Source organism: Triticum urartu, chromosome 7A (genome assembly GCF_056163025.1).
Source record: "Triticum urartu cultivar PI428250 chromosome 7A, HENAU_Tu73, whole genome shotgun sequence".
Classification (NCBI taxonomy): Eukaryota; Viridiplantae; Streptophyta; class Magnoliopsida; order Poales; family Poaceae; genus Triticum; species Triticum urartu.
Window position 1 is genome coordinate 34,113,246 of NC_141879.1, and position 25,025 is coordinate 34,138,270.

At 43.0% G+C, this 25,025-nt stretch overlaps 1 protein-coding gene and 1 pseudogene across 1 annotated transcript; both read left to right on the plus strand.

The window, feature by feature from the left end:
- The first annotated feature begins 4,152 nt into the window (after window positions 1-4,152).
- Window positions 4,153-7,652, plus strand: LOC147957366 (glutaminyl-peptide cyclotransferase-like). Its single transcript, XM_087531394.1, has 11 exons — window positions 4,153-4,342; window positions 4,665-4,721; window positions 5,076-5,111; window positions 5,326-5,390; window positions 5,522-5,585; window positions 5,897-6,014; window positions 6,092-6,189; window positions 6,738-6,808; window positions 6,931-6,958; window positions 7,144-7,198; window positions 7,291-7,652. The coding sequence occupies exons 1-11, from the start codon at window positions 4,184-4,186 to the stop codon at window positions 7,440-7,442; spliced, it is 903 nt and encodes a 300-aa protein (XP_087387520.1). The 5' UTR covers window positions 4,153-4,183; the 3' UTR covers window positions 7,443-7,652.
- Window positions 7,653-12,032: 4,380 nt separating this feature from the next.
- On the plus strand, window positions 12,033-17,253 carry LOC147957367 (uncharacterized; annotated as a pseudogene).
- Window positions 17,254-25,025: the final 7,772 nt, after the last annotated feature.

Below are 25,025 nucleotides of genomic sequence, written 5' to 3' on the forward strand. Positions count from 1 at the left end.
GTAAAAGACCGTAGACGGAATTAGTCCCGATGGACTAAAGGAATCCGTTACTCGTGGGTAAAGAGTACACCCTCTGTAGAGATTATATCTATTCGAATAGCCGTGTCCATGGTTAAGGACTACAGTCTAGGACGGGTCAAGTGTCGGTCTTAGTGTCGGCCTACGGAGGAAAAACTGCTAAATCAGAACGTGGATCATGAATTATGACTTATGATGATTACGATGACTATTATTGTGGACTAACCATTTACATTATTTGAATTATTGAGTATCCCTGGGACGGTTCTACCTCCTGGATATTCACTGTGACTACTCTCATATAAGCCCTTTATGAGGTGTGGCGGAGACGCCCGACCGTGGCATGCTTGTTATTCATTTACTTGATAAGCCCTTTATGTGGTGTCGCTGAGACGCCCGACTGTGGCATGCTTGTTATTCATTTACTTTATAAGCCCTTTATGTGGTGTCACTGAGACGCCCGACTGTGGCATGCTTGTTACTTACTTACCCTATAAGCCCTTTATGTGGTGTCGCACAGACGCCCGACTGTGGCATGTTTGCTACTTATTTCCTTTATAAGCCCTTTATGTGGCGTCGCTCAGACTCCCGACTGAGGCATGCTTTATATTATTATCCTTTCGAGGCATCGCTTCATACACCCGATCGGTGCATCCTATTTCTACTCCCTTATTGCATGTTCATGTTGTATGTGAATAACCTACTTGTGTGCATCTTGGATTCTTATTTAGTGACTGACGTTGTGAGCATAAAATATTTCAGAGCATGATTATCATTTGTTATATCATACTTGCGTTCAGAATGTTTGCGAGTACATTCAAAGTACTCACTGGCTTGTCCCTAGCTATTGTCTTGGCCAAATTTCTTGCATGGAGAGGAGTGTTGCGATGACAGCCCCGGAACCTACGCAATGGTGATAGCAGCCTCGCGAAGATAGGAGTTATCCAGGTCAGCTGTTCCTGTGGGAAATGGAGTCCCATAGACGCTGATGTACCACAAACCGCTTCCGCCATCAACCACTAGAAACCATTTGTTGTACTCATAGGCCAGAATGGTCTTGTACTACACATTTTGTATTTTGCTTGGAGTTTCTGTATCAAGTTGGTGTCTCATCAGCTAAGAGTAATCCTGGGGCTGGTGAGCACAAGGGCCATTTTTGGGAAATTAATATCCTGAAATTCTGGTCCTGACAACCTTGGTATCAGAGCCAGGCTGACCATTGGATAATCCTATCTTGGCCAGGTCAACAAACCTAGGTTAATCAACCCACCAGACCTTAACCTAACCCCGACCAAGCTTCTCGTGTATGATAGCCACACAGTGACCCCGACACCTTTTGGCAGTCGGTGCCCAACCTATCAGCCTAGCCTGTCGATCACGTGCCAGTGACTGACACCTAAATTGTCCCTTTCGCAAGCGTGCGAAGGAAGACTCCGTCCCCTTTTTCTATAAAAAGGGCACGCTAGCCTCGACCCAGCACAACACAGCCTCTACCCCAAACCAAGCTATAATGCCCGGACCCATTGTTCACAATGAGACCACAGCAACCAACATTGGAGGTTTTGTGACTGTGCTAGCAAACCTCACCCACCGTGCCTTTGCATTAGAAGAGCCCCCAGAGTATGTTGTATACCAAGGGCCCATGAGCGGTGAGAGCCATCAATTCTGGGCCACTGTGCACGTCTATGGTAGGGGACTATCGCCAGAACGCCCCTACAGGTTCACCGGAAGGACAACTTCCTTTGAGCCACAAGCCATCCAACTAGCTGCTCGAGAGGCTATAGTTCAACTCCGGCACTTGTCGCCCAGAGTTAACTGTCGCTCGTTCTACTACTACCCCAGCCGTGACGGGTATGGTAGACCACCCTAGGTTGCCAACGGACATCACGAGACGGACCCTGCATTGTTGCATCTGGTGCGCTATGTAAGTGCACTGGAGGAACTGTTCGATCAAATCACCCTTGATCTGATCGCAGCTCGTGGAGGACTGATTCGCCGAGCCCCGGCAAGAGGAGAAGATGAGCCCGACGCCGACAACCCAGTCGTGTTGTTCGGACAACCAATCGAGTCCTTGAGGTCTGCCCTAGCCATCGACCAAAATGCTTTGGTGTCCCCAGAAGTGCTTCGTCGCCTTTTGGGAACACGCTCCAACGGGATCGTGGCCAACAACCCTCGTGATGGTCATCATCGCTACCCCGACCCTGCAGCTCCTCAACCCCATCCAGCTAACCCCGACGGTGAAACCCGAGTAGAAGCCTCGATGTCCACAAGACACGCCCGCTTAGATATAAACGAGGTAGACTAAGTCACTCGAGTAGTACCGAGTCTTATTATGTCCACGCCCTGTAATTGTGTGATCTTGTATTGCCATAATTAAATGATGTTTGCTGGTGCACCCCTATTTTTAATAGTGGCCATGCATAAGTATGTTGGCGCACGGTTGCATTTTTAATTCCGGGCGTAGCTGCCAAGAACCACCCCGACGACACCCACAGTAATACATCACTTTTGTGAGATATGTATATCTGTGGCAATGACCCCGACCCCATAGAGCAGAACCGACAAACTAGTTGCCCCTCGCCGTGATAAATGACCCAGCCCAGATGCTATATAAAAGGCCACCTCGTGACCTTACCAAGCATCCCTTTCCTCGTGCACAACCCTCACAGCCATTTCTTTGCCATGCCGAGCCCTAGTATTTATCTGAGAACTCCAGATGCAACCCCAGGTAGTTTCGTTAAAATATTGTGGGACTTTACCTGCAGTACAATGAGTTCTACCCATCCACCCCAGTACGAGTTGCTCAAATCGAGGATCACCCCATCTACCTCGAAATATTGGGCAGTGGTGCACATCCCTCCCGCAAACCCAAACCAAGACCCAACAGAAGTCTCCTTCGTGGGAAAATCTATGCCAACTATGCAAATGGTCATAGAAGCTGCTGCGTACGAAGCGCTTGCTCGCCTTCGATTCGCGGTACCCTATGCCAGCGAACGAGGGTATTATTACTTCCCGAGTCGTGCAGCACCCGGAGAAGTAGCATCTTTTCCCGGTGGACGAATTGAGAGAGACCCAGTAGTGGCTAACCTTGCCCAGTATGTTATCGCTCAAGAGCGTTTAACCTAGCGGGTAATGGGTTATCTCCGGAGCCTCGCTGATTTAAATCCTCAGATCGCCATCGGCAGAACACTGAGGCCCGACCAGGAGAGACGCATTCATCGTCTAGTCAATCCGCTTCCCCCGATAGAAGAAGAGTGTGCCCCAGTACCAGAGACGTTTTCTCAGGACCCTGTCCATTTACCGTTTTCACTGTAGACATCACTGCTATGTTTATTGTCCCAGCGTTTATTGATGTGTTGCAACATATGCGTGGTATCCTAAATTTGTGCGATGGATTAAATATCTACCTTGAAGACTTACCACGAATGATTATGCGAAGTCTAAGTGACCTTGGCTCAAGAGGAATATGGTGAGGACTAAGTGTCTTCAGACTCACGCTCAACTGCCCCAACCAGACGTACAGTTGATCCAACAACTAGAATTGGTCTACCAAATCGTTGTGTCTTCATCGAGCCTACCTGATTTCAAATTCCTCAACCCTTACCTTTACGTTGTTCCGTTGCGTAAGAATTTGTGATCTATCCTGTGCAGAACTTGAACTGAATATTTTCATCTTGTTGTACTCCAATTCTTCAGTTCATCTTCCTCGTGCTTGAATGACTGTATGATTGCATGTTCTTCATTTGTGTGTTTCATGTGTGCATGTCTTATGTTTGTCTGGTGACTTAGTTTCGCTTCCGTTGCTATTTCCTCGCTCTAAATTTCGTCAACTTCATCAGAGTTTGATGAATTTTTAAAACTCTCTCATCCCCCCCCCCCCCCCCCACCACCACCACCACCGGCGTGAGAGTAAACTTGCGCTTTCACTATCCCTAAGGGGGGGAAATATTAGATCTGAACCATATAATTCAGACCCACAAAATCAATGGTTTCTATTTTTTTATTAGTAGTGCATAATTAGTATAAGTATAATTATAGATAGATAGATAGATACATATAGATATAGATATAGATATAGATATGAATAGATACATATAGATTCTAACATGCATATTCGCTGCCGTCGACGCTTTGAGTCGCATCGATTTTCCCCGACGCTGCCAGCATGCCGCCGCTCCTCGTCCGGCACCCGGTACTTATCTTCATTATCCCTGCCACGCTCCTCACCCTCCTCGGGCTCCCACCAACTGCTACGCTCGCCACCAGGTTCTACTCGTTCGACCTGATGCGCGAGTACCCTCACGATCTGGAGGCCTTCACAGAGGTACCTACGCTTCTTTGCCATTGATCCTATTCCCATCCCATGGCCTCCCGTGTGGAATTACTTCCTAACCACTTGTGTGATTACTATAGTATGTACTTACTGTACTAGTTTAGTACTAGTAAGTATACTAAGTAGTAGTATGTCTCTCAGTGATTATTAGGCCTGAAGTTTATTTGTTTGTGTTATTAAGCCTGACGTTCAATGCAAAGAAATCGTGCAAATTGTCTGGCATGTTACTACAAATAATGTATTGGTGAGTTTTATATATGATATAGGTTGGAAGAAATGAGGATCTAATCTCCATATTGTGTTTGCATTGCAGGGCCTCTTGTATGGAGGAAATGACACTCTTTTCGAGTCCACTGGCCTTTTTGGCAGGGTAAATGTTTCCCTTCTTGCTGACTTCATATCTTTCCTCCATGTAATCTTTCCCTAGATAAATCCCTCCAGCGATGATGTTTCTATACCACTAGCAGATTAGGTTCATATTCAGTATACGGTCTGAAGCTCTCTTGGTTTGATTAAAATGACAGTGGCAGTCAGTTAGTTGTACTTTTAGTTGACTGCTGTTGGTTTCGATGACTCCCACGTAGCAACTACTCCGAGCTATGTAAGAACCTATACATGATCGATGCATAATCCTTTTATGCTGCATGTGTGTTTCTTTTTCTTGTATCATTAATTGATTCTCTAAAATCACTAAATATGTATCTCCCTCTTGGTTGTTCAACAGTCATCCGTGCGAAAGGTTGATCTTCAGACAGGAAAGGTACGATAAATACTTCTCTTATCATATTTATCTTAGCATAGTCTAATGTTTGCCACATATCCGACCTCTGCTATTCATTCTGCACTGAACTACTCCCTCTGTGCCAAAATAAGTGTCGCTGAGTTACTGCAAAGTTGTACTAAACCAGCGACACTTGTTTTGGGACGGAGGGAGTACAACAGAACTTGTTGCTTATCACTTTGCCATTTCTCAGGTTTTAGTTCTGCACCAAATGGACGGGAAAATGTTTGGAGAAGGTCTAACACTTCTCGGCGATAGGTTGCTAGATTAACCTCAATTTTGTTTCAGAGTCTTTGCACAACAATTGCTATCTTGAATATAGGTAGTTATTTGCTTATATTCTGTCATGTACGGCCTTATCTCATTTATTATTTTACTTCCGTCTGTAGATTGGTTCAACTTACTTGGTTGACGAATGTTGGATTTACGTACGATCGACACAACTTTAGTAAAGTATGTTCCTGCCCCTGTTATCTGCTTGATATAGTAACACATGATGGTTTACATGTTTCTGTTGTGAACTCCCAGCCAGTGATGTTAAGCTCACACATATTCTGGATATGAATTGTTTGCGCGGGGCGGGGGGGGGGGGGGGGGGTGCTCATTTTGTGAAATATGCATTTGCTATCAGCCCTACAGATATTTGAACGGTGACTGATGCAATTAACTGTACCAAACATAGGGCACTCCTTTTATTTCCTGCTCATTTACCGTCATTTTTTACTAATGTATTGGGTGTCTAGTTAATATGTTGTCTTGTGAAGTGTGGTAGTTTTTCCCACAAAATGCGTGATGGGTGGGGGCTAGCTACAGATGGGAAGGTTGTTTTCGGCAGTGATGGTACCTCAACTTTGTACCAGATAGATCCAGAGTCTCATCAGGGTAATCATTCATTGTGCTTGAGGTTCTTCTAGCTTTCAGACTTCCGTCTCTTATATTTGGCATTTCCTGGGATGTAGTCATGAGGATGGTGCCTGTGAAATATCAAGATAATGACGTTAGGTATCTTAATGAACTTGAATACATAAACGGTGAAGTATGGGCAAATGTCTTCAAGGTTAGTTGTCTACTTCCTCCTTCCTTGAAATGCTGAATAGTCATTCTAGAGTACCAATTTTAATTTTTTATTAACTAATATGTTCATCAAGGGCTGGAGGGCCAGAACATTTTCCATTAGAATATTGTTGCCACATCATTCCGTTGTGTCATCCGTAAATGCTTGATCCAGACAAAATGTGGATAAAGGGTTTCACAAAATGTGATGAAGTGGCATGCCTCAATTTTTACTAAGATTTAACGATTTTCCTTGTGTGTCGCCCTTTTGGGGATTGGTGATTGGTACTGCGAAATAGGCCATTGGTAGAAATGAAAATTGGTCAATTTTTCTTTGGCAAAAAAACATTGGCTCGGATTTAATGGAAGACATATTTTTTTTCTAGTCGACTGTGGAATGAAAGTGAAATTGATTAGAGCAATGACAAATACTAGTATTAGTTTGCCACTTCAACTGGTTATTGGTTCCATTTACCATAAGTCGTCAGCAGCCCTACCAATTTGTTGTAATACTGTGCTGCAATTCTGAGTATTCCAAGCTATGACATGTAGACAGATTGCATCGCTATAATTTCCCCTGATAGTGGCATAGTGGTGGGTTGGGTTTTTCTTCATGAGCTGAGGTATGTTGCACATAAATAGCTTATGTTTCTCTATTTATATTACCATCAGTTGAGACTATTCATACATATTTCTATTTTTGTAGTAGCTGTTTCTGAAATAATTATTGATGTGGTTCATGCAGGCATCACTCACTGAATTCAGGTAATATGGTGAGTGGTTTATGGTTTACTTGTTAATATTGTGCTTGGATGTTTCCTCATTCTGTGATCTCCTTTTTTTATCATGCTTGTTGGAGTGAGTTACATTTTGTTCAATTTGCATGAACGCACACAAGATCTTGTTATCCAAATCTCATAGTGATGGTTACATGACACCGATCTGTTTCATAATCCAGGCTCATGACGTTCTAAATGGTATAGCTTGGGATGAAGACAACCGCAGATTGTTCGGTGAGTTCTAGTGCTCGCATTTCTCTGTTTGTTGCCAGGCCTCTTAGATTCTAAAATCTGGGAACCATGATGAACCCTTTCGGCACTTGCAGTGACCGGAAAATTATGGCCAACACTGTATGAGATTAAGCTATGTCACATTGAGGGGCCACCAGATGGGTCTATAGAGAAGCTATGTCCAAGGATCATAATTCCGGGTTCCGGCAATTTCCCCAAACAAGCCGGCTGGTCGGTTACCAGGTGATCGCTGGCCAGTAACCGGATTACATGGTTTCGACATATCCAGTTGTACTGATCTGGTGTGAGCTGCTAGTTAGTTTCATTCCAGAACTAGGCATGCATTCATACCCCATATGTAAAGGTTGGGTCTTGCAAGGATGATTCTGTTTCGAACTGTTGTAATTGTCAAGGCACAAAACATTTTCTTGCCATGTGGAGTACATATTTTAAATTATTCTTGTAAAATCTCGTTTGCAATTAATAGACAGCATTACATTGTATTAGGAAAGGGGAATGCATCATGTATAAGGGCATCTCCAACGCCGACCATCAAACATGTTCTCACACCCTCTCCTTCCTTCTGCCGCCGATGCACGGAACCGAGGAGAACATGTCAGAGATGGAGGTGGCGAACGTGCCAGAGGATCCGAGCATCATACTAGCCCAAAAGATCATCTCGGCTACGCGGCAAACTCACCGCGTCAAAGCGGACGAGGCCAAGATGTTGTGCTTGAATGTGGCCTCTTTGGATGCAGGCGCAAGAATGATCGTGCAATCCATCCGCTACCAAACGTTGCAGCGGCAGAAAGATTAGTTAATAGCGGCAGACAATGAGGACACGACGGAGGCTACCTACACGGCGGCAACGACACCTTGATCTGAAGTAGATCGCTGGGATTGTCGGTACGATAGGGAAGAATTGGATTTGGGGACGTAAAAACTAAGCATACTTGCCACTTTTTGGCTGTGATCGGGCATGCAATCCGGCGCTGGTGTGATCCGGCGCGCTGTGTGGATCAAACTTTATTTGAATTGCAAATTGCCCTCTACTAACGGACATATAGGGTAGCATTTGATGGCCGGCTCCCGTCCCTGTCCGCGGACGGAAGCGGGAGGAAATTTGCCGATTGGCGTTGGAGATGCATTAAGGCATTTCTAATTGATCCCTTAAAGTCCATAAGGGAGTAAAAAAGTTGGTTTTACCCCCTTACAGCGCACCTAGCCAATCCCCTAAAAGTCATAGTGGAGTAAATTTTTACTCCAACTCTCAATATCCCTCCAAATCTCCCAAAATTAACTCACTCGTGCGACCGTCGAGTAAAACTAAAACTGGCGCCTTTCCTTCTCCCACCCCACGCGCCACCCTGTCTCACACGGCCCCATCCGCCGTGCCCCAACGCCGCCACCGATGATTGTTTGTTCGGCCGGAATGGATAGCCCGGACCCTTCCCCCAACCCACCGACCACTACCGCCGGCTTTTCGCCGCTGGAAATTACCACGCGTCGCCGCCCATGCCGAAGAAGAGGTTGGGGATAAAAAAAAGAGTAAATTCCGGTTTTTACCCCCTATTTTGACATTTTTGACACTAATTACCCCATTTAGCAGGATTTCATCCATTTTACCCTATTTAGTAGAAATGTTGCCATAATTTACCCTGTTTAATTTTTTGTGAGCATTCTAACCGGCAGGTCCAATTGTGTTGTGCCTATTTACCCTGTCTATTTTTTGGAGTTGATGGTATTCTCCTATTATTTATAAAATAGATCCTTCTCTATTATTTGCAACAGATCATGGAAATAAAATGCGAAAAATTTGTGTTATGACAACTATTTCTGCCTATTTGTTCCGTGGGTCATGATGTCAATTCGTCTCCTTATTCAAGGATCATGTTGTCAAATTATCTCTCTTTTACCAAACAGATTGTATTTCTGCTTCACACTACTGTCAAAACTGATTAATATATGCTATAGACTACTCTGGATTCACATGTTGGAAACAGGATTGAATAATGCTTCCCATTTATAGATAGCTTCACTAGTTCACAACTACACAAACTACAGAATACACCAAACAGTGGCAGTGGCAGTGGCAATGACAGGCTACACAAGCAGCGGCACAAACACCTTGTCAGTCTTCACCTTTCTTAGCTCCTACACATTGCAGAAGGGTGACATGTATACACATGATCTTCAATAAGCATCTTAATTCTGTCCTAATGAAACGCCTCGCCGGCTAATGCATGAGTCGGGAAAATATCAGACTACACAAATTGCTATGATAGATATGGTCAAAATCTTGTGGAATGGGGTACGACTGAGAGGGATTGTTTGTTCACCAACCTCACTAATTTGTTGGACCAGCCATCGCCATAGCCCTGCCATCAACTGAGCACATCCTCATGGGGTCCCTGCTATGTCGCCAAAGTAGTAAGATGAACTGGTCACAGCCTGATGGGATCATGTACATGGACGCGCCTATGCCAACGTCGGCGAGCTTGACAGAGCCATCGGATTCCACGGGGTCATTTCTTGCTTGGATGCCGCGGCCATACAACCCTGCTCGAGGAGGTGTGAAATCGCATGGCCGGCCGCTCAGCACTCATCGCCGCCACCGCCGTCATCATCACCGCTGCCTGACAATCCCCAACCCAAGGTTCGAGCGAGCCTAGCATGTGTGTGGGTTGGAAACCTAGACGGGCGATGCAATCGATAGGGGACAAGCAACACAAGCAAGAACCGACTGGAGGCAAGCGTGGCCCACGGCCGACTCGGGCGTTGTGCGTTGGATGCGACGCGAGCGACCTCCATCGGGCTGGTCCTGTTCCCGGTCAAGGAGAAGCTGGGAGGACCGGTCCAGCAGGAAGAAAATAGGCAGGAAAAAACGGTCGATGTGGGATGCCAAGTGGACCTGACATTTGGGACATGTCGGTCAGAACGCTCACAAAATTTTAAACAGGGTAAATTGTGGCAGAACTTTTGTTAAATTGGGTAAAATGGATGAAATATGGCTAAATGGGGTAATTAGTGTCAAAAATATCAAAATAGGGGGTAAAAACCGGAATTTACTCTAAAAAAAATACACCATGCTCAAGCTCCTCCTCCAATCGCCCCAATGGCCTTAGGGGTGGCCAGCGCCTCCCTGGCAACGGCCCATAGCCCTCCCCCCGGAGCCAAACGAGCTCGGAAGACGATGTCGGCAGCCACTGCGCTTGTCGAGGCGGCTGCGAAGAAGAAGAAGAAGAAGAAGAAGAAGAAGAAGAAGAAGAAGAAGAAGAAGAAGAAGAAGAAGAAGAAGAAGAAGAAGAAGAAGAAGAAGAAGAAGAAGAAGAAGAAGAAGGAGAAGGAGAAGAAGAAGAAGGAGGAGGAGGAGAAGAAGAAGGAGAAGAAGAAGGAGGAGGAGGAGGAGAAGAAGAAGGAGGAGGAGGAGGAGAAGAATAAGGAGGAGGAGGAGGAGGAGGAGGAGGAGGAGGAGGAGGAGGAGGAGGAGAAGAAGAAGAAGAAGAAGAAGAAGAAGAAGAAGAAGAAGAAGAAGAAGAAGAAGAAGAAGAAGAAGGAGAAGAAGGAGAAGAAGGAGAAGAAGAAGCAGGAGAAGGAGAAGAAGAAGAAGGAGAAGAAGGAGAAGAAGAAGAAGGAGAAGAAGAAGGAGAAGAAGGAGAAGAAGAAGGAGAAAAAGAAGGAGAAGAAGAAGAAGAAGAAGAAGAAGAAGAAGAAGAAGAAGAAGGAGGAGGAGGAGAAGGAGGAGGAGGAGGAGGAGAAGAAGAAGAAGAAGAAGAAGAAGAAGAAGAAGAAGAAGAAGAAGAAGAAGAAGAAGAAGAAGAAGAAGAAGAAGAAGAAGAAGAAGAAGAAGAAGAAGAAGAAGAAGAAGAAGAAGAAAGTGGCTCCTCATCCTAGGCCGGCACCTCGTGCAACTACACCGGCGACCCCTAAGGGCACTATTTCGGCACGGGTGGCGGCCGCAACCGACAACAAGCATCGCGGCCACCAAGTGCTTGATTGTAACACCCCGGAGACACTCGCCGGTGGTCGTTACTCCTGGAAGGATCCAAACTAGCCCCACACATCAATACTAGTCTTTCCTGCGTAGTTTGCCATCACTCGTGCGCACCGGGACTAACTTCGCAGTCGGTCACCCATCCTGAAATTATTCCAAGCTGAGCACGCATAACGTTGGAGTTCCTTCTAGATGGGCTCCCGGAAAAGAAGGAATTCCTTATTGATATGAGTAGTCTATCATCCCTATTAAGTAAGGCTATCACATACACCCCCACTGAGAGGAACCGATGTCCATGTCGGGGCACATGAACGGTCCATCTTGACACATACGTCGATGCATCTATTTCGGCACATGTGCCATGCCGTGTGCCACGACGGGTCACAAATGTCATGCACAACATGACCGCGCACATGTTCGCAAATATCCGTGTACCAGTGAGGGTCGGCTATGATACCAACATATAACGCTCCGGACACACGCACTGGTGGTCGTTACTCTAGGAGGGATCTAGACTGGCCCCACACATCAATACCAGTCTTTCATGCGCACTTTGTCCTCACTTGTGCGCACCCAGGACCAACTTGTCAGTCGGTCACCCATCTTAAAATTACTCCAAGCAGAGCACACTTAAGTTTGGATTTCTTTCCTAACGGGCTCCCGTAAAATAAGGATTTCCTTATTGATATGATTATTCTATCATCCCTATTAAGCCATGCTATCACATTGATGAAATGCCTACAAGGTAGAAATAAAAAACTCGCATTTGTTGGTTTCCTATAGTGATTGTTGGTGGCCTCTAGTGATGGTTGGTAGTGTTTGCTTTGTTATTGTAGTCCAGAGATGAACACGCTCGAATTCCTCATGTCTTTGGAGTCCTCGGCCGCCAATGGACTTGATGATCTCAACAACGACTTGTGTTGGGATCATTCGGAGGTGAACCAAGACATGGAGCAAGATGTGACCGGGAAAGATGAGGAGGCCGGGGAGGAGGAGGCCGAGGAATAGGTGGTTGTAGAGGTGACCGAAGCAAGCACGAAGGTGCCAAGGTGCCGCACCCAAAACTACAACCAAAAGGAGGATTTACACTTTCTGATGCTTGGTGAACGATCTCCATGGATGCAATGATTGGAACGGATCAAATCAATACCATGTTTTGGGAGAGAATTACCAACCACTACAACACCTCTGTGGATGTGTGATCAGCCATACGCAAGGTTCTCTTGGGCATCATTGGAGCACCATTCACGACCAATGCAACCGATGGTCCGGTTGCATCAACCAATTAAGTGGATCAACCGAGTGGTGTGCAAGTGGCAGAGTATGGCCCCTACATCCAAGAACTATTCAAGAATAGGAACACCAAGTTTGACCACAAGCCCTTCATGTTGCATCATTGCTACAAAGAGATATGCAAGAACGAGAAGTGGACCCAAATAATCGTGGGGACCATTCCAAAGAGATCAAGGTTGAGCATATCCATTGAGGAGGACGCTGAGGTTGATGAAGATGCCAACAATAGACCGGAAGGAAACAAGACTGGAAATGGAAGAAATAAGAGAAATGCATTCGGTGGCACTTACAAAGAAGAACTTGTGGCAATGATCGAGACCAAGAAGGTGTTGGAGGTCGAACGCAAAGAAGAGAAGATGGCGAGGTGGAATAAGCTCAAGGCATTGGAGGATGAGAAATGGAAGGCCAAGTTGGCGGCCGAAGAGAGAAAGTTGAAGGCGAAGGAGCATAGTCTTGCAATTGAGAAGGAGAGGATTCATGATTCCAAGAAGGCCGAAGAACGTGCTATCATGTTCATGAATCCAAACACACTGGATGAAACCACAAGAAAGTATTGGGAGCTCACTCGTGGGGAGATCTTGGAGTCCTCTCTTCGTAATGTTGGTGGTGGCTGAGGGGGTGGTGGCGTTGATGGTGGCGATGGTTGTGGCCGAGGGGGGTGATGTTGATGGTGGTGACTGAGAGGGGGGTGGTGTTGATGATGGTGGTGGCCTAGAGGGTGGCGGTGGTGATGGTCACCAAGAGGACGGTGGAGTTGATTTCTTTGCCGATGACATAGTTTGAGTGGTGGTGGCCAAGGGGGTGGTGGTAAATTCCATTGGTTGGCTCGATCCACAACATATACATACACTATGTTTGTGGTGATTTTTGATCAAACTTTGTGTTTCAAGTGTTGTCTTTTGGGTGAACTTTGCATGTTTTAATTTGAAAAACGTGATGATGAAAATTTATGCTATTACGGTTATGATATGCATGTTTTAATTGGCATCTCTCAGAAAAGTAAACATCTTTTATCGCCCCCGCGTTACTCCTCTGTCCCCCGGGACGCCCTCCTCGGGCGACATGGGGGACCCTAGCCGCCGCCGCTAGCACTCACCTCCGGTGGCCTCCCCTGCATTGCCGCCGCCGGAGGGCCGACCGGTGAAGCCGCGCGCGGATCCCATGAAGGTGGCGGTGGGGCGTATCTAGCTCCTAGCACACTCCAGCGCCACCCTCCCCCACGGCGGTTGCTTGCTGGTCCGCGAGGCTGTGGGTGTGCCTTGGTCGTGCGTGCACCTGAATCCGACCTCCCCTCATCGGCTTGGCCCCTCCGCGCGGCTCGGGCTTGCCGAGCCTCCCCCTGTTGATGATCTCAATCCATGGCGGGCGCACGCGCCCCCCGCCTCCAGCTGCTGCCCCCACCCCTGCCGGTCCAGCGGTGGATGCGTCGTGTCATGGATGTGATCATGGGCACCCATCCTTGCAGCCTCCTCCCACCGGCAACGCATGGCCGGTCTGTTGTTGGTGCTACTGCTAGGCGTGGGACTTGCACCGAGTTGCGTGATGTGTGCGACTTGTGTCGTGCAGGCGCCCCTTCCCCTCCTCCGGCGGCACTTCCTCCTCCTCGAGTTAAGGTGATGGCTCTCGTGTGGTGATGACAAGGCTTCAATGGTAGTGGCAGGCGGTGGGCGCACCGCGACGGGTCCTCCTGGCACTGCTCCGACCCTAATAGCTTCGCCGTTTACTCCACTAACTTTTAAGGGGTCGGTTAGAAATGCCATAAGCTGAGCGCTTGTAATAGAAATCAGTGTGTGCGAGTTAATTCATATCTACTTGTACTCGTCAAAGGAACTTAATCGTGGCATTCTAACCAAAATGAAAAACTATAAAACAAGGCTCCCTCCGCTTCAGTGCATAGGGCGTGCACGTAGTTCTAGATCATTGATTTGACTAACTAAAAATGTGTTATATTTCATCGATATCATATCATTTGATTCATATAAGAATGTAGCAGTTTCTAAATAAGGTAATATCATCCGTGGTGCTTGAACTTGGCATGCATGTTCACTTTAGTGCATGAACTGGTTTTAAAACTTGATATGGACGTATAAATACGGTGCTAATCTCATTTATAGACATAAAGTGTGCTGATTTGGCACCGTATTTGGCTGACGTGGCATGGGTCCACTTCTGGCAACCAAACAAGATTTCAGTTAAATACCATGTGTCTATGACTACCGGGTACTGCCTGTCAGTAGAGAGGGAAAATTGACCTGAAGCGTAGGAGCGACCTGGCTAACCACTCAAACCAAAGTTTTATGGATCCTCAAAAAAAAACCAAAGTTTTATGTGGTTAAAACGCCCCTTACTCTTAATGTACTGTGAGGTAAAAAGCTTTTGTTTTATTAAAGGGTTGCATATAAGTCATAATCACAGTAATACAAATAAATTTCAAATAGCCGTGTGGTATTAATAATTATAAATGTTGTACATAAAATTAAAATAATAAATTCTTTAAAAATGTTCATGTATTTTTCCAAATATTTATGCATTTTCGAAAAATATACCTATAATTGAAATAATATATATTAATTATAATTATGTTTGTATAATATTAAATAATGCAAATATTTTAAAATTTACAGTTCAAACATTTGAATAGTTATACGCACATTTTATAATTCATAAGTATGTTGTTAATTTTTTTGTACAGTTAAAACTAATTCATAATTTAAAATTTAAAATTTAGATAAGAATATTCACTCATTATATTTACATTATTCATTATATAAAAATTATGAATGCTAACCATGAGTGAAATTATACACCATTGAATATGCACAAATATTAGTTTATGTTGTTATCCATAAATTTCTATAAATTCAATATAACCATGCATGTATAAAAAAATTGTATTCACTATATATTTATAAAAATAATAATTTTAAATATAATCAATGATTTTATATTTGAATTGATTGCAGTTACTAAACATTTTTAAACACTCATAGGTTTTACTCAAAATAGCACTTTCTAAGTAATACGTGCATACATCTATGTATTTATTTTGTTTGCACATGAATATTTGTAACCCACAGCATGGCATAGGCCTGGTTTATAGATTATTTTTTAAAATAATACATGTGTTTATTACGATTATAATCTACAGATGTTTCACATTTTTCTTTGAAAATAATGTGTTCAAAATTAACAGATTTTTTAAAGAAGAATGTGAAATTATAATTTACACATGTTACTACTCTATAAATTATAATCACACTAATACACATGCTACTACTCTGTAAATTATAATTTACTAACTTTTCAAAAAAAACATATGCTAAATTGGCAGCACCGTCTGCAGCCCATTTAAGTAGCGCAAGTCTTTTGGACGCGGCTAATCTGCACCCGAGCTCATATGCTCCCGCATGAACAGTAAAATCGAAAAAAAAATCAAAAAAATTCAAACAATTCCAAATTTTTTTTGAGAGAAACAATGACAAAAGTTCTAAGTGCCTGCAAAAATTCGTCATGAAATCACATTCCTAGAAGGCGTGGCAAAAAAAACAAAAATAGTACTCTGAAAAAGCTACTTTCAAATGCATTTTGAAGCACTGAATTTGTTTTTTTGCCACGCCTTACAGGAATGTGATTTCATGATGAATTTTTGCAGGAACTTAGAACTTTTGTCAATGTTTCTCTCAAAAAAAATTTGGAATTTTTTGAATTTTTTTCGATTTTTTTTCGAGTTTACTGTTCATGCGGGAGCATATGAGCTCGGGTGCAGAATGAACTTTTCGAAGTCTTTTCCCTTACAATAAGTACGAGGTGCCAGGTTTGCCATGAAAACTCCGTTGGTTTAGTGGCCAACGGTGGTGGCCCGCAATCTTCAAGTCGCATGGTGGAACCCAGACAACTAAAATATTGTTTCGTGCTACAAGTGGACCTCATGCCACGTCAGCACATTCTACATCTACAAATGACTTATCACCATATTTGCACGTTTATGCCAAATTTTAGAACCAGTTTGGTGTATTTTTCAAGTTCATGCACGAAAGTGAACATCCATGGCAAGTATATGCACCACTGATGATATTACCTCTTTCTAAATATTTCATCTTCAAAATATTTGTCTTTTTAAAGATTTCAAATGGACTACCACATACGGATGTATATATACATATTTTAAAGTGTAGGTTCACTCATTTTGCTCCATGTGTAATCATTTTAGAAATCTTTAGAAAGACAAATATTTAGAAACGGAGGGAGTATATTTTTAATTACATATAATACATATCTAGCTAGTTAAATTGATGACCTAGAACGACGCACAATGCCTAATGCACTGAGATGGAGGGAATATGTAAGGGTCACTTGTGCGCTTGTATTTTTGTTCGTTGGTGTTTTTGAAATGATTGGTTGTCTGGCAAACATAATACATCCGCCCAAGCACCGGCCGAATGTACACTGACTCTACAACATATCACTGATACACTCCAGCGACAAAAAAGTATTGCGACTCAACAGCGATGGTATATCAGTATCAAATCTTATTCAGAGCGCCAGAACAAAGTCGACAAACAGCAGGCTACCAAAGGGAACAGAGCAAACATCGGCGTCGAGAATATTCATGGGGAACAGAATGAACATCCGCGTCAAGATTATTCATGGGGGGCGGAAGCAAAAGGTGCCATTGGCAGGCAGAGAAAGTTTGTTCTACAGCACAGAGATACGTCGTTTCATGTCTAGTTCACATGTTGACACGTCGAAAGTGAGCCGTGCTCTGCACTAGTTCTTGCCCATCATGGCTCTGTCCTGCTGCCTCAGCCTCTCACCTTCGCGAGAAAGATAGCCCTGGAATTTCTCCTGCCAAAATTACAGCAAGAATGATTACACCTCAGCCACCGGTTAGCAACTGCTCACAAGTTCTGAACAGTGGTAGCAATGCTAACATAAGTAAAAGAGCAAAAGAAATCATGTGCATACAAGTAATCAAACTATCACAGTATATATATGTGTGTGTGTGGTCATCACCAGGATGCACTTTATAGACTACACACATTGCAATTTCCCATACATTAATCGCGCTGAAATACCTTTGAAAAGGATCACTTGAGATAGCGTATAAAAAGAAGTTACTTCAGTACAATTCACATCTCAGTATTCACTAGGCTTGGTTCTATGGGGCATCCCAAGGAGAGGTGACTACATCAGCATTATGTTGGTCCCAAGGGAATATGACTAAGACTTATAGCTTAGGGTAAAAACAATAAGATTAAAAATGAAATATACAGAGGCATACAAGGAAGAGGTAGATAATATAACTTCCAGCTGCTAAGAAACTGGATCTTGTTTTTATTATTTAAAGAAGAACATTATAAGACGTCAGAAAACGCAAATTTGCATCCAGCAGCATAATGAACTATAGAAATCCCAAAAGGTCAATAGTAAAGAGCTAGAAATTAACATAATCGGTACAGAATGGCATAACTAGGAAACAAAAACTTACCAAATTACATATAGCAAAGATATATGTGCCATTTTAAAAGACAGCATCTAGAATATAGAGTATTAAGATGCCTAGTCCAATGTAAGTACACAAGTCCTCAGTATTTCAACCAAAATACACCAACACTGAACTTCAAAAGTATATATCTTAACGAATTTCTTTTACAAACAGGTAAAGCAACCCATTATACAGTAGTGGGTGACATAACAGAAACTCTGCAGTCTTAAACAGCTATGCTGACAAATGGGCAAAGCAATCCATTAAGCAGGAAACAGTAGACATAACACAAACTCCACTCTCTCAAAACATCTATACAAAGAGGAACCTATTATGGCAAAGAACACATAGCAACTTTGCCATCATAAGGCATGTTTAGCTTTTCAACGCTGTTACTTATTGGAAATCTTCTATTATTACCCACTTGACCAGTCCATCACTATTCAATTCGATATATACCCATTACCGCAATCTGCAAATTATGTGGCTATACACCTAACACTATATCAAAACAGGACACATAGTTGAGCTGCAACCCTTGCTATCATTAACGCTAATGAAAGCAAGAAGCAAATGTGCCTTCCACTTTGCATATTACACAAATCAAGACCCTGTAATTTACAACATTTGCCTCGTATTTTGCACAAGCCCCACGTGTGTGGTATCCCAAAATTCTGTTTATAGATAGCAGGAAAGCATAAAGAGAAGATCCCTTTGCTTGAGTACCACAATATTTGCTGCTATGTAATGCACCATAATATCTGTTCTGACACGCAATTTATGATTTTTACATCTCATGAAAATAGTTGACTGCTCGAACTAAAAAAAAAATTCTAACTTTGCCGTTGCTACAAATTTGCAAACCAAGTCTTTTCCTCTGACATAAGATACAACGGAAACCAAAACTAAGCACTATTCATGAATTATCTGTTTTCTGGCCAAATAATATACACACCATGACTAACTGTGATCTGCAATTCCGGTCCTTGAAAGTTGGAACTTAAATTAGAATTATCAATCTCTTAAGAAATCATCAAACCAGTAGTGCAATGTCCATGTTTGGCTACAATTAGGACTGATACATCGGATCCTAATTCCGGTGCTTAGTTCACAATGTCCAAATACCCTAGTTTGTAATGCATTGCCTCCACCCAGACTAAATCAAAAAATAACTTAAGACGGTCAAATTATATCGATGTACAAGCATAAAAATGTGCAGGTTGCATAACACAATCTTATACGGCACGCTACATGACAGTACAAGGCACTAAAATCTCCTGCTAGCCAGTTGCCAACCACTGAAGGAAACCCTTCATCTATGTGCCGTAAATGGATCATTCTGACCCAGAAACGCATTGGACAACCAAAGATTTGCTATTTCCGCTAACGACGACTGCTCTATATGATGGATTGCAACAAAGCAGCTCATGCTTAATACCATACCGGGAGGCACAACAGAAAATTGTTCCAAAACTAGAGCACACCATTAGCGCAGAGACCCTAATCAGCCAACCGACAACATTCAGCCACATATGTGGCTTAATCCAGGAACTCGTACCCCCTGGTTGGGAACCACCCAAATCAGCAACTAAGCCGCCTTGTGCGCACCAATCCATCTAGAACTACCAGCGGGGTAGGTTGGAACGCCAACCCCTACCGAGAGGGAGACGAACGAGCCGCCAGATCTGCAGCACAGCGCGCGCAGCAAACGGGTCTGATCTAACCAAACGAGGCAGACGCGCGGATCAAGCAGACATCAAGCGAAAACACACGCGGCCGTCGGGCGGAGGGGATCGGCGACGGGGTTTCGGGAGGGAAGGGGGAGGGCGCGGCGCGGTGGTTGGTCGGTGGGTTGGTGGGTTACCTTGCCGCCGAAGAGGAAGATCCCGGCGAGGCCGGCGGCGCCGACGCTGCCCCAGATGACCACCGTGGAGGAGAGCAGGGACCAGTTGCGGTAGATCATCCTCGCGAGCGCCTGTCGATCGCTTCTTCCGCGGCGGATTGGAATTGGATTGGGGGAGATCGCACACGAGACGGAGAGACCGCACCAGCTTTGGGGAAGGGGAAAGCAAAAAAGAAGGGGGTATGGCTACGCTAGGGCCAATGTTCGAGGTCTGTTGTCAGCTCCACGGCCCGGCCCAGCATGAAGGGCCGGTTCCTTAACCTCGTTTCTCCAATACATCTACTCCTGCGAATCAACCTGTGGTTGAGTTGGTTAGGTGGACATTGATATCTCCAACCCATCAGGGTTTAAATCCTGGTGTTCACATTATTCCTAGTTTATTTTAGGATTTCCGCCGATGCGCTTTCAGTGGGAAGAGACGTTCCCGTCGACGACGAGGCGCCTACGGTGACTTCAGTCTCTTGGAGATGCTTATAGGGTAGGGTATGCGTGTGTGCGTTCATAGGGATGAGTGTATGCGCGTGTATATGAGCGCTTGTGTTTGTACTGATGCTCAAAAAAAAACATCTCCTGCTCTTCGGGCTGACACCATCATGATTCCGATGCACTATTCCTCAAACAAACAAAAATTACGAGTCCAATGCATCTATGGATGAAAATGAAGAGGGAACGGATGGAACCGGGCGCTTTCATTTTCTTTTTGCAGAAGGAGAAATGAATACACAGACTCTAGGTACAAATGTTGTCAAGAAATTTTACGGAGCGAACACAATGCGCACATGCAGACGGAAGCATGTGTACACCGGAACTGAAGACCTCTTGAACCATATAAAAAACACAAGGGAAATAACAAGATATTCAATTTTGTCAACACAAAAACTTGAAGGAATAAAACAACAATACCATTGACATGGTAGTGCAGCTCCGGTGACATACTCACAGTAGAAGACTAGAATAGAGTAGAGGTAGTTGGGCCATTCTGCTCATTGTGTGCTTGTTAGGCTATAAACAGCCATATGCCAATATTTTAAATGTAAAATTCGCTATTAGTGAAACAGAAACTTTCGCTTGTTCCACCGGAAAATGTCGTTCCATTTTTTATCCGTCTCTACATAAAAAATGCTCCCATTTTCGTTCTGCAGATTTCCCTTTCCATATCAATCTTTCCTCCCCAGTTTCATTTTTTTCACCAGACAAGCGAAAGTTTCCACTCCATTTCCATCCCTAAATGCATCAATATGTTTCTTGTGACCCGATACTAAATTTGCGCACCAGTCATTCACCAAGCGCGCATCGTCGTGAATATCATGCTAACAAAGCTAATTTTGATGGGCAAGTATCTATCTCGCCTTTAGTGAGATGGAAGCAGCTTGTTCCCTCACACTGATGCCACACACGTTTTTTGTCCTTTTTACTTTTGTTTATATTTTTATAAATAGTGATATATGTAATATGAAAAATAAAGTTAGTTATTTTTATTTAAAAAGTGTTCATCACACATTTAAAAGAGATTCATGCAACGATTGTGAAATGTTCATACAACAAAAGCAAAATATTCGGTCAACTTTTAGAACATGTGAGTACCATCCAAAAAAATTATGTGAAATTTCAAAAATCTTCGTATGTTTAAAAATGTATGTGAGAATTTGTAAAAAAATTAGGAAATTTTAAAAATATTCATGTACTAGGTTAAAAAAATCGTAGCACTCAAGAAAATGAAAGTTACATTTAAAAATTTCATGCATTTCAAAATATGTGTGTGAAATTTTTGATTAATTTTTTATACGATGTAGAGTAATTCTGCATTTTTTAAATAATATATTTTTGTCATTCAAAAAAATGTTCCAACATGTATTAGTAAAAAATGTTCAAAACACGTATTTTTAAAAAAATGTGTATTTTTGGAAAATACACATCCAGTCAAAACTCCTTTTCTTTCATAGGAGCGAAGCAAAGAAATTCCTTAACATCTGCCATCATATTCCATTCTTGTATTATTTCTAATTTCTACTGCCTGGCCCAACATGAAGGGCTGGTTGCTTAACCTGTTTCTCCAATATGGCCGAACATCTATTCCTCTTCGGGCTGACACCATCATGAGTGCAATGCACTCCCTGAAAAAAAACACGAGTCCAATGCCATCATAATCAAGGAATAAAACAAAGTGGAAAAGGATGGAACTTGAAGCTAAAATGAATACATAAACTCCAGAAACAACTACTGTCGAGAACTCACACTAGTAGACTAGAATAGAGTAGAAGTAGTTGGGCTGCACATGGACCATTATGCTCATTATGCGTTTGTTGGGCTATAAAACAGCCATATGCCCATATGTTAGACCGAAAGTTATGTATAGTGGAACATAAAGTTACATTTTTTTTCACCGGAAAGCATTGTTCCCTTTTTTTCGCGTCTCCATGTAAAAAAAATCTCTTTCATTTTTGTTTGCAAATTTCCCTTTTCATATCCATTTTTCTCTCATTTTCGTTTTTCCATTAGAAAAGCGAAAATTTTCCGCTCCATTTTCATCCTAAATGCATATATCTGTTTACTGTGACCCAATGCTAAATATGCGCATCAGTCATTCAGCAAGTCTGCATCATGGTGAAAGTCGTGCTAATGAAGCCAATTTTGATGGGCAAGTCTATCTCGCCTTTAGAGCATCTCCAATAGATCATGTAGATATATAAATAACTGTTTTTTACATAACGAAGCCCAAAAAACAGTGCTTCAACTGATGATGTAGACACATATTTTTTTACTCCAAATTTTCTCTAGATGTAAAATATGGCACTTGGTGATGCAAATTTGCATCATTTGGGCCTCGTCTCGAGTAAATCTCGACTAAAATCCGAGGAGCCACGCGCGCAGCCCAACTGCCGCGCGAAACTTTCGTGTGTCGCGCTTGAGCACCTCCCTGCCATCGGCCGCCGCCGCCGCCAGTCCCATGGACACCTCCTCCGACCACGTGGCCACCAACGCCAGTCCGGTCATGGCCGCTTCCGTGTCTGCCGCCGGTCCTGTCGCTCGTAGCCGCTGCGATGCCTCCCCTAATTGTGTGGAAGATTTGCAACCCCTCGTCCCGCTGCTACCATCGGACTAGAACTACCATAGGGGAAGAAGGCAACCACAACTAAAACCATGAGGTGGCGGCTCGAAGCAGCCGCCATGCTACCACGTGTCGGCTTCGTCCCGAGCAAAAGGATGAAGGCGGGGAGGGGGGGCTGATGTTGCGTCATCGCTGGTCTCGCCGATAGCTGCTGCTTCGCGTGCACTAGCCAGAGACAATAAATTTTTGGAGCAGTTGTCATGCGGTTGATGTATTTTACATCACCTAGTGGAGCACTAGCTATTTTACATCATTTATTGGAGTTGGACTTTTTGATGATGATGTAAAAAGCACTTTTTGGTGATGTATATTTTACTCCAACCATAATTTGGTGATGTAAAATACAACATCTATTGGAGATGCTCTTGGCGAGAGGGAAGCAATTTTTGGTGATGTATATTTTACTCCAACCATGATTTGGTGCTGTAAAATACATCATCTATTGGAGATGCTCTTAGGGAGAGGGAAGCAGAGCTCGCCTAAAGTGAGCCGGTAGTGGACAGCCCAGTAGCCACCTGGTTTCTTCAGATTGACGCCACACATGATTTGTTTCCTATTTTACTTTTGTTCATATTTTCAAAAATAGTAAATACATATCGTATAAAAGATAGTTAATTGTTTTAGAAGTTTTGATCGCACCTTTAGAAAATATTCATGCAACGAAAGAAATATGTTCCTGAAGCGAAAGAAAAATGTTCACTCAACTTTTAGAAAATGTTTGAACCATTAAAACAAGTATGTGACATTTCAGAAATGTTCCCATGTTTCAAAATGTATGTTATATTTCGGAAAATGTTATAAAATATAATAAATCTTTGTGTATTTAGAACACATTTTGCATCATTCAACAAAATCTATGTTACATTGTTCACGCGTTTCAAAATTTTGATTTTGACATTTTCATAAAATATTTTAAAATTTAAAAAGAGGTTTGCATAGTTTATATAAAATGTTTCAACATGTATTCTTAAAAATGACACATGTTTTTAAAAATACTAATCATGTATTAGAAAAAAATTAAGCACATTGGAAAAATTGTTTTAGATGTGTATGAGGAATGTACAATGTGTATGAAAAAAAATCGTCAAAAATTATATTCAAAACAATGTTAATCATGCGTTTCAAAATGTTAGATGTGCATAATAAAATGTTCCTAATGTATACAAAAAAGGTATGATGTATATGAAAAAATAGATATGCACTAAAAATGAAGAAAAGGAAAAACGAAGGAAACCGTTGAAAACCAAAGAAAGAAATAAAAAACAAAGAAAAAAGGAAAATAAAAATAAAGAGCACAAAATAATAAACGAAGGGAACCAGAAAAAGGAAGAAAACTTGAAGAAACCAGTGCAAAACAATAAAAAACATATAAAATAACCACTGTGGAAAAAACTCGGGCGCACCTATAGTATAGGCCGGTTCAGTAGCACCACACTGTTGGCGAGATCTAATACGACTCGCAACGGGTGAGAATTGCATTGGTGAATTTCGAAGAGACCTCAAAATCTGAATTGGTTACTGACATCTGTACATCTGGGCTGTTAATTCATGCTGGCATTTACAAAGCTACGAAAGCCCAGCCTGTAGTTCGACCATGTCTGTGCTCTGTGGCAAGATGATCCATAGTCCAACCTATCCGAATGGTTCAATCTTTCCTCAAAAATTGAAAATAAAATCTGAAGGGTTCAATCGGTTTGGAGGTTTTTCACAGGAAAACCAATAGAAATAAGGATAACCGGGGAAAGTTCCATATAAATACATTCGGTCACACCAATTTCTAGGAATACCGTTCCTTTCCAATGTTTTCTTCAGAAAACTACACATCCCATCAAAACACATTTTTTCCTCTCATAGGAACGAGGTAAAGAATTTCCTTACACTAGTGCAGAACCGAGCAATAGCACCGGTTCGTAAGGCCCTTTAGTGCCGATTCGGTAACCGGCACTAAAGCCCCCCCCCTTAGTACCAGTTCAGCACGAACCGGTGCTAAAGAGCAACCACGTGGCACGAGCCAGCTCCAGGGGCGCGTAGGACATTAGTACCGGT

Excerpts from the sequence above, each read along its gene's own strand:
- LOC147957366 (XM_087531394.1), top strand. The coding sequence starts at position 4,184 with ATGCCGCCGCTCCTCGTCCGGCACCCGGTACTTATCTTCATTATCCCT. Across the intron at positions 5,391-5,521 it reads CTAACACTTCTCGGCGATAG|ATTGGTTCAACTTACTTGGT; the intron begins GTTGCTAGATTA and ends TTCCGTCTGTAG. Across the intron at positions 6,190-6,737 it reads TATGGGCAAATGTCTTCAAG|ACAGATTGCATCGCTATAAT; the intron begins GTTAGTTGTCTA and ends TATGACATGTAG.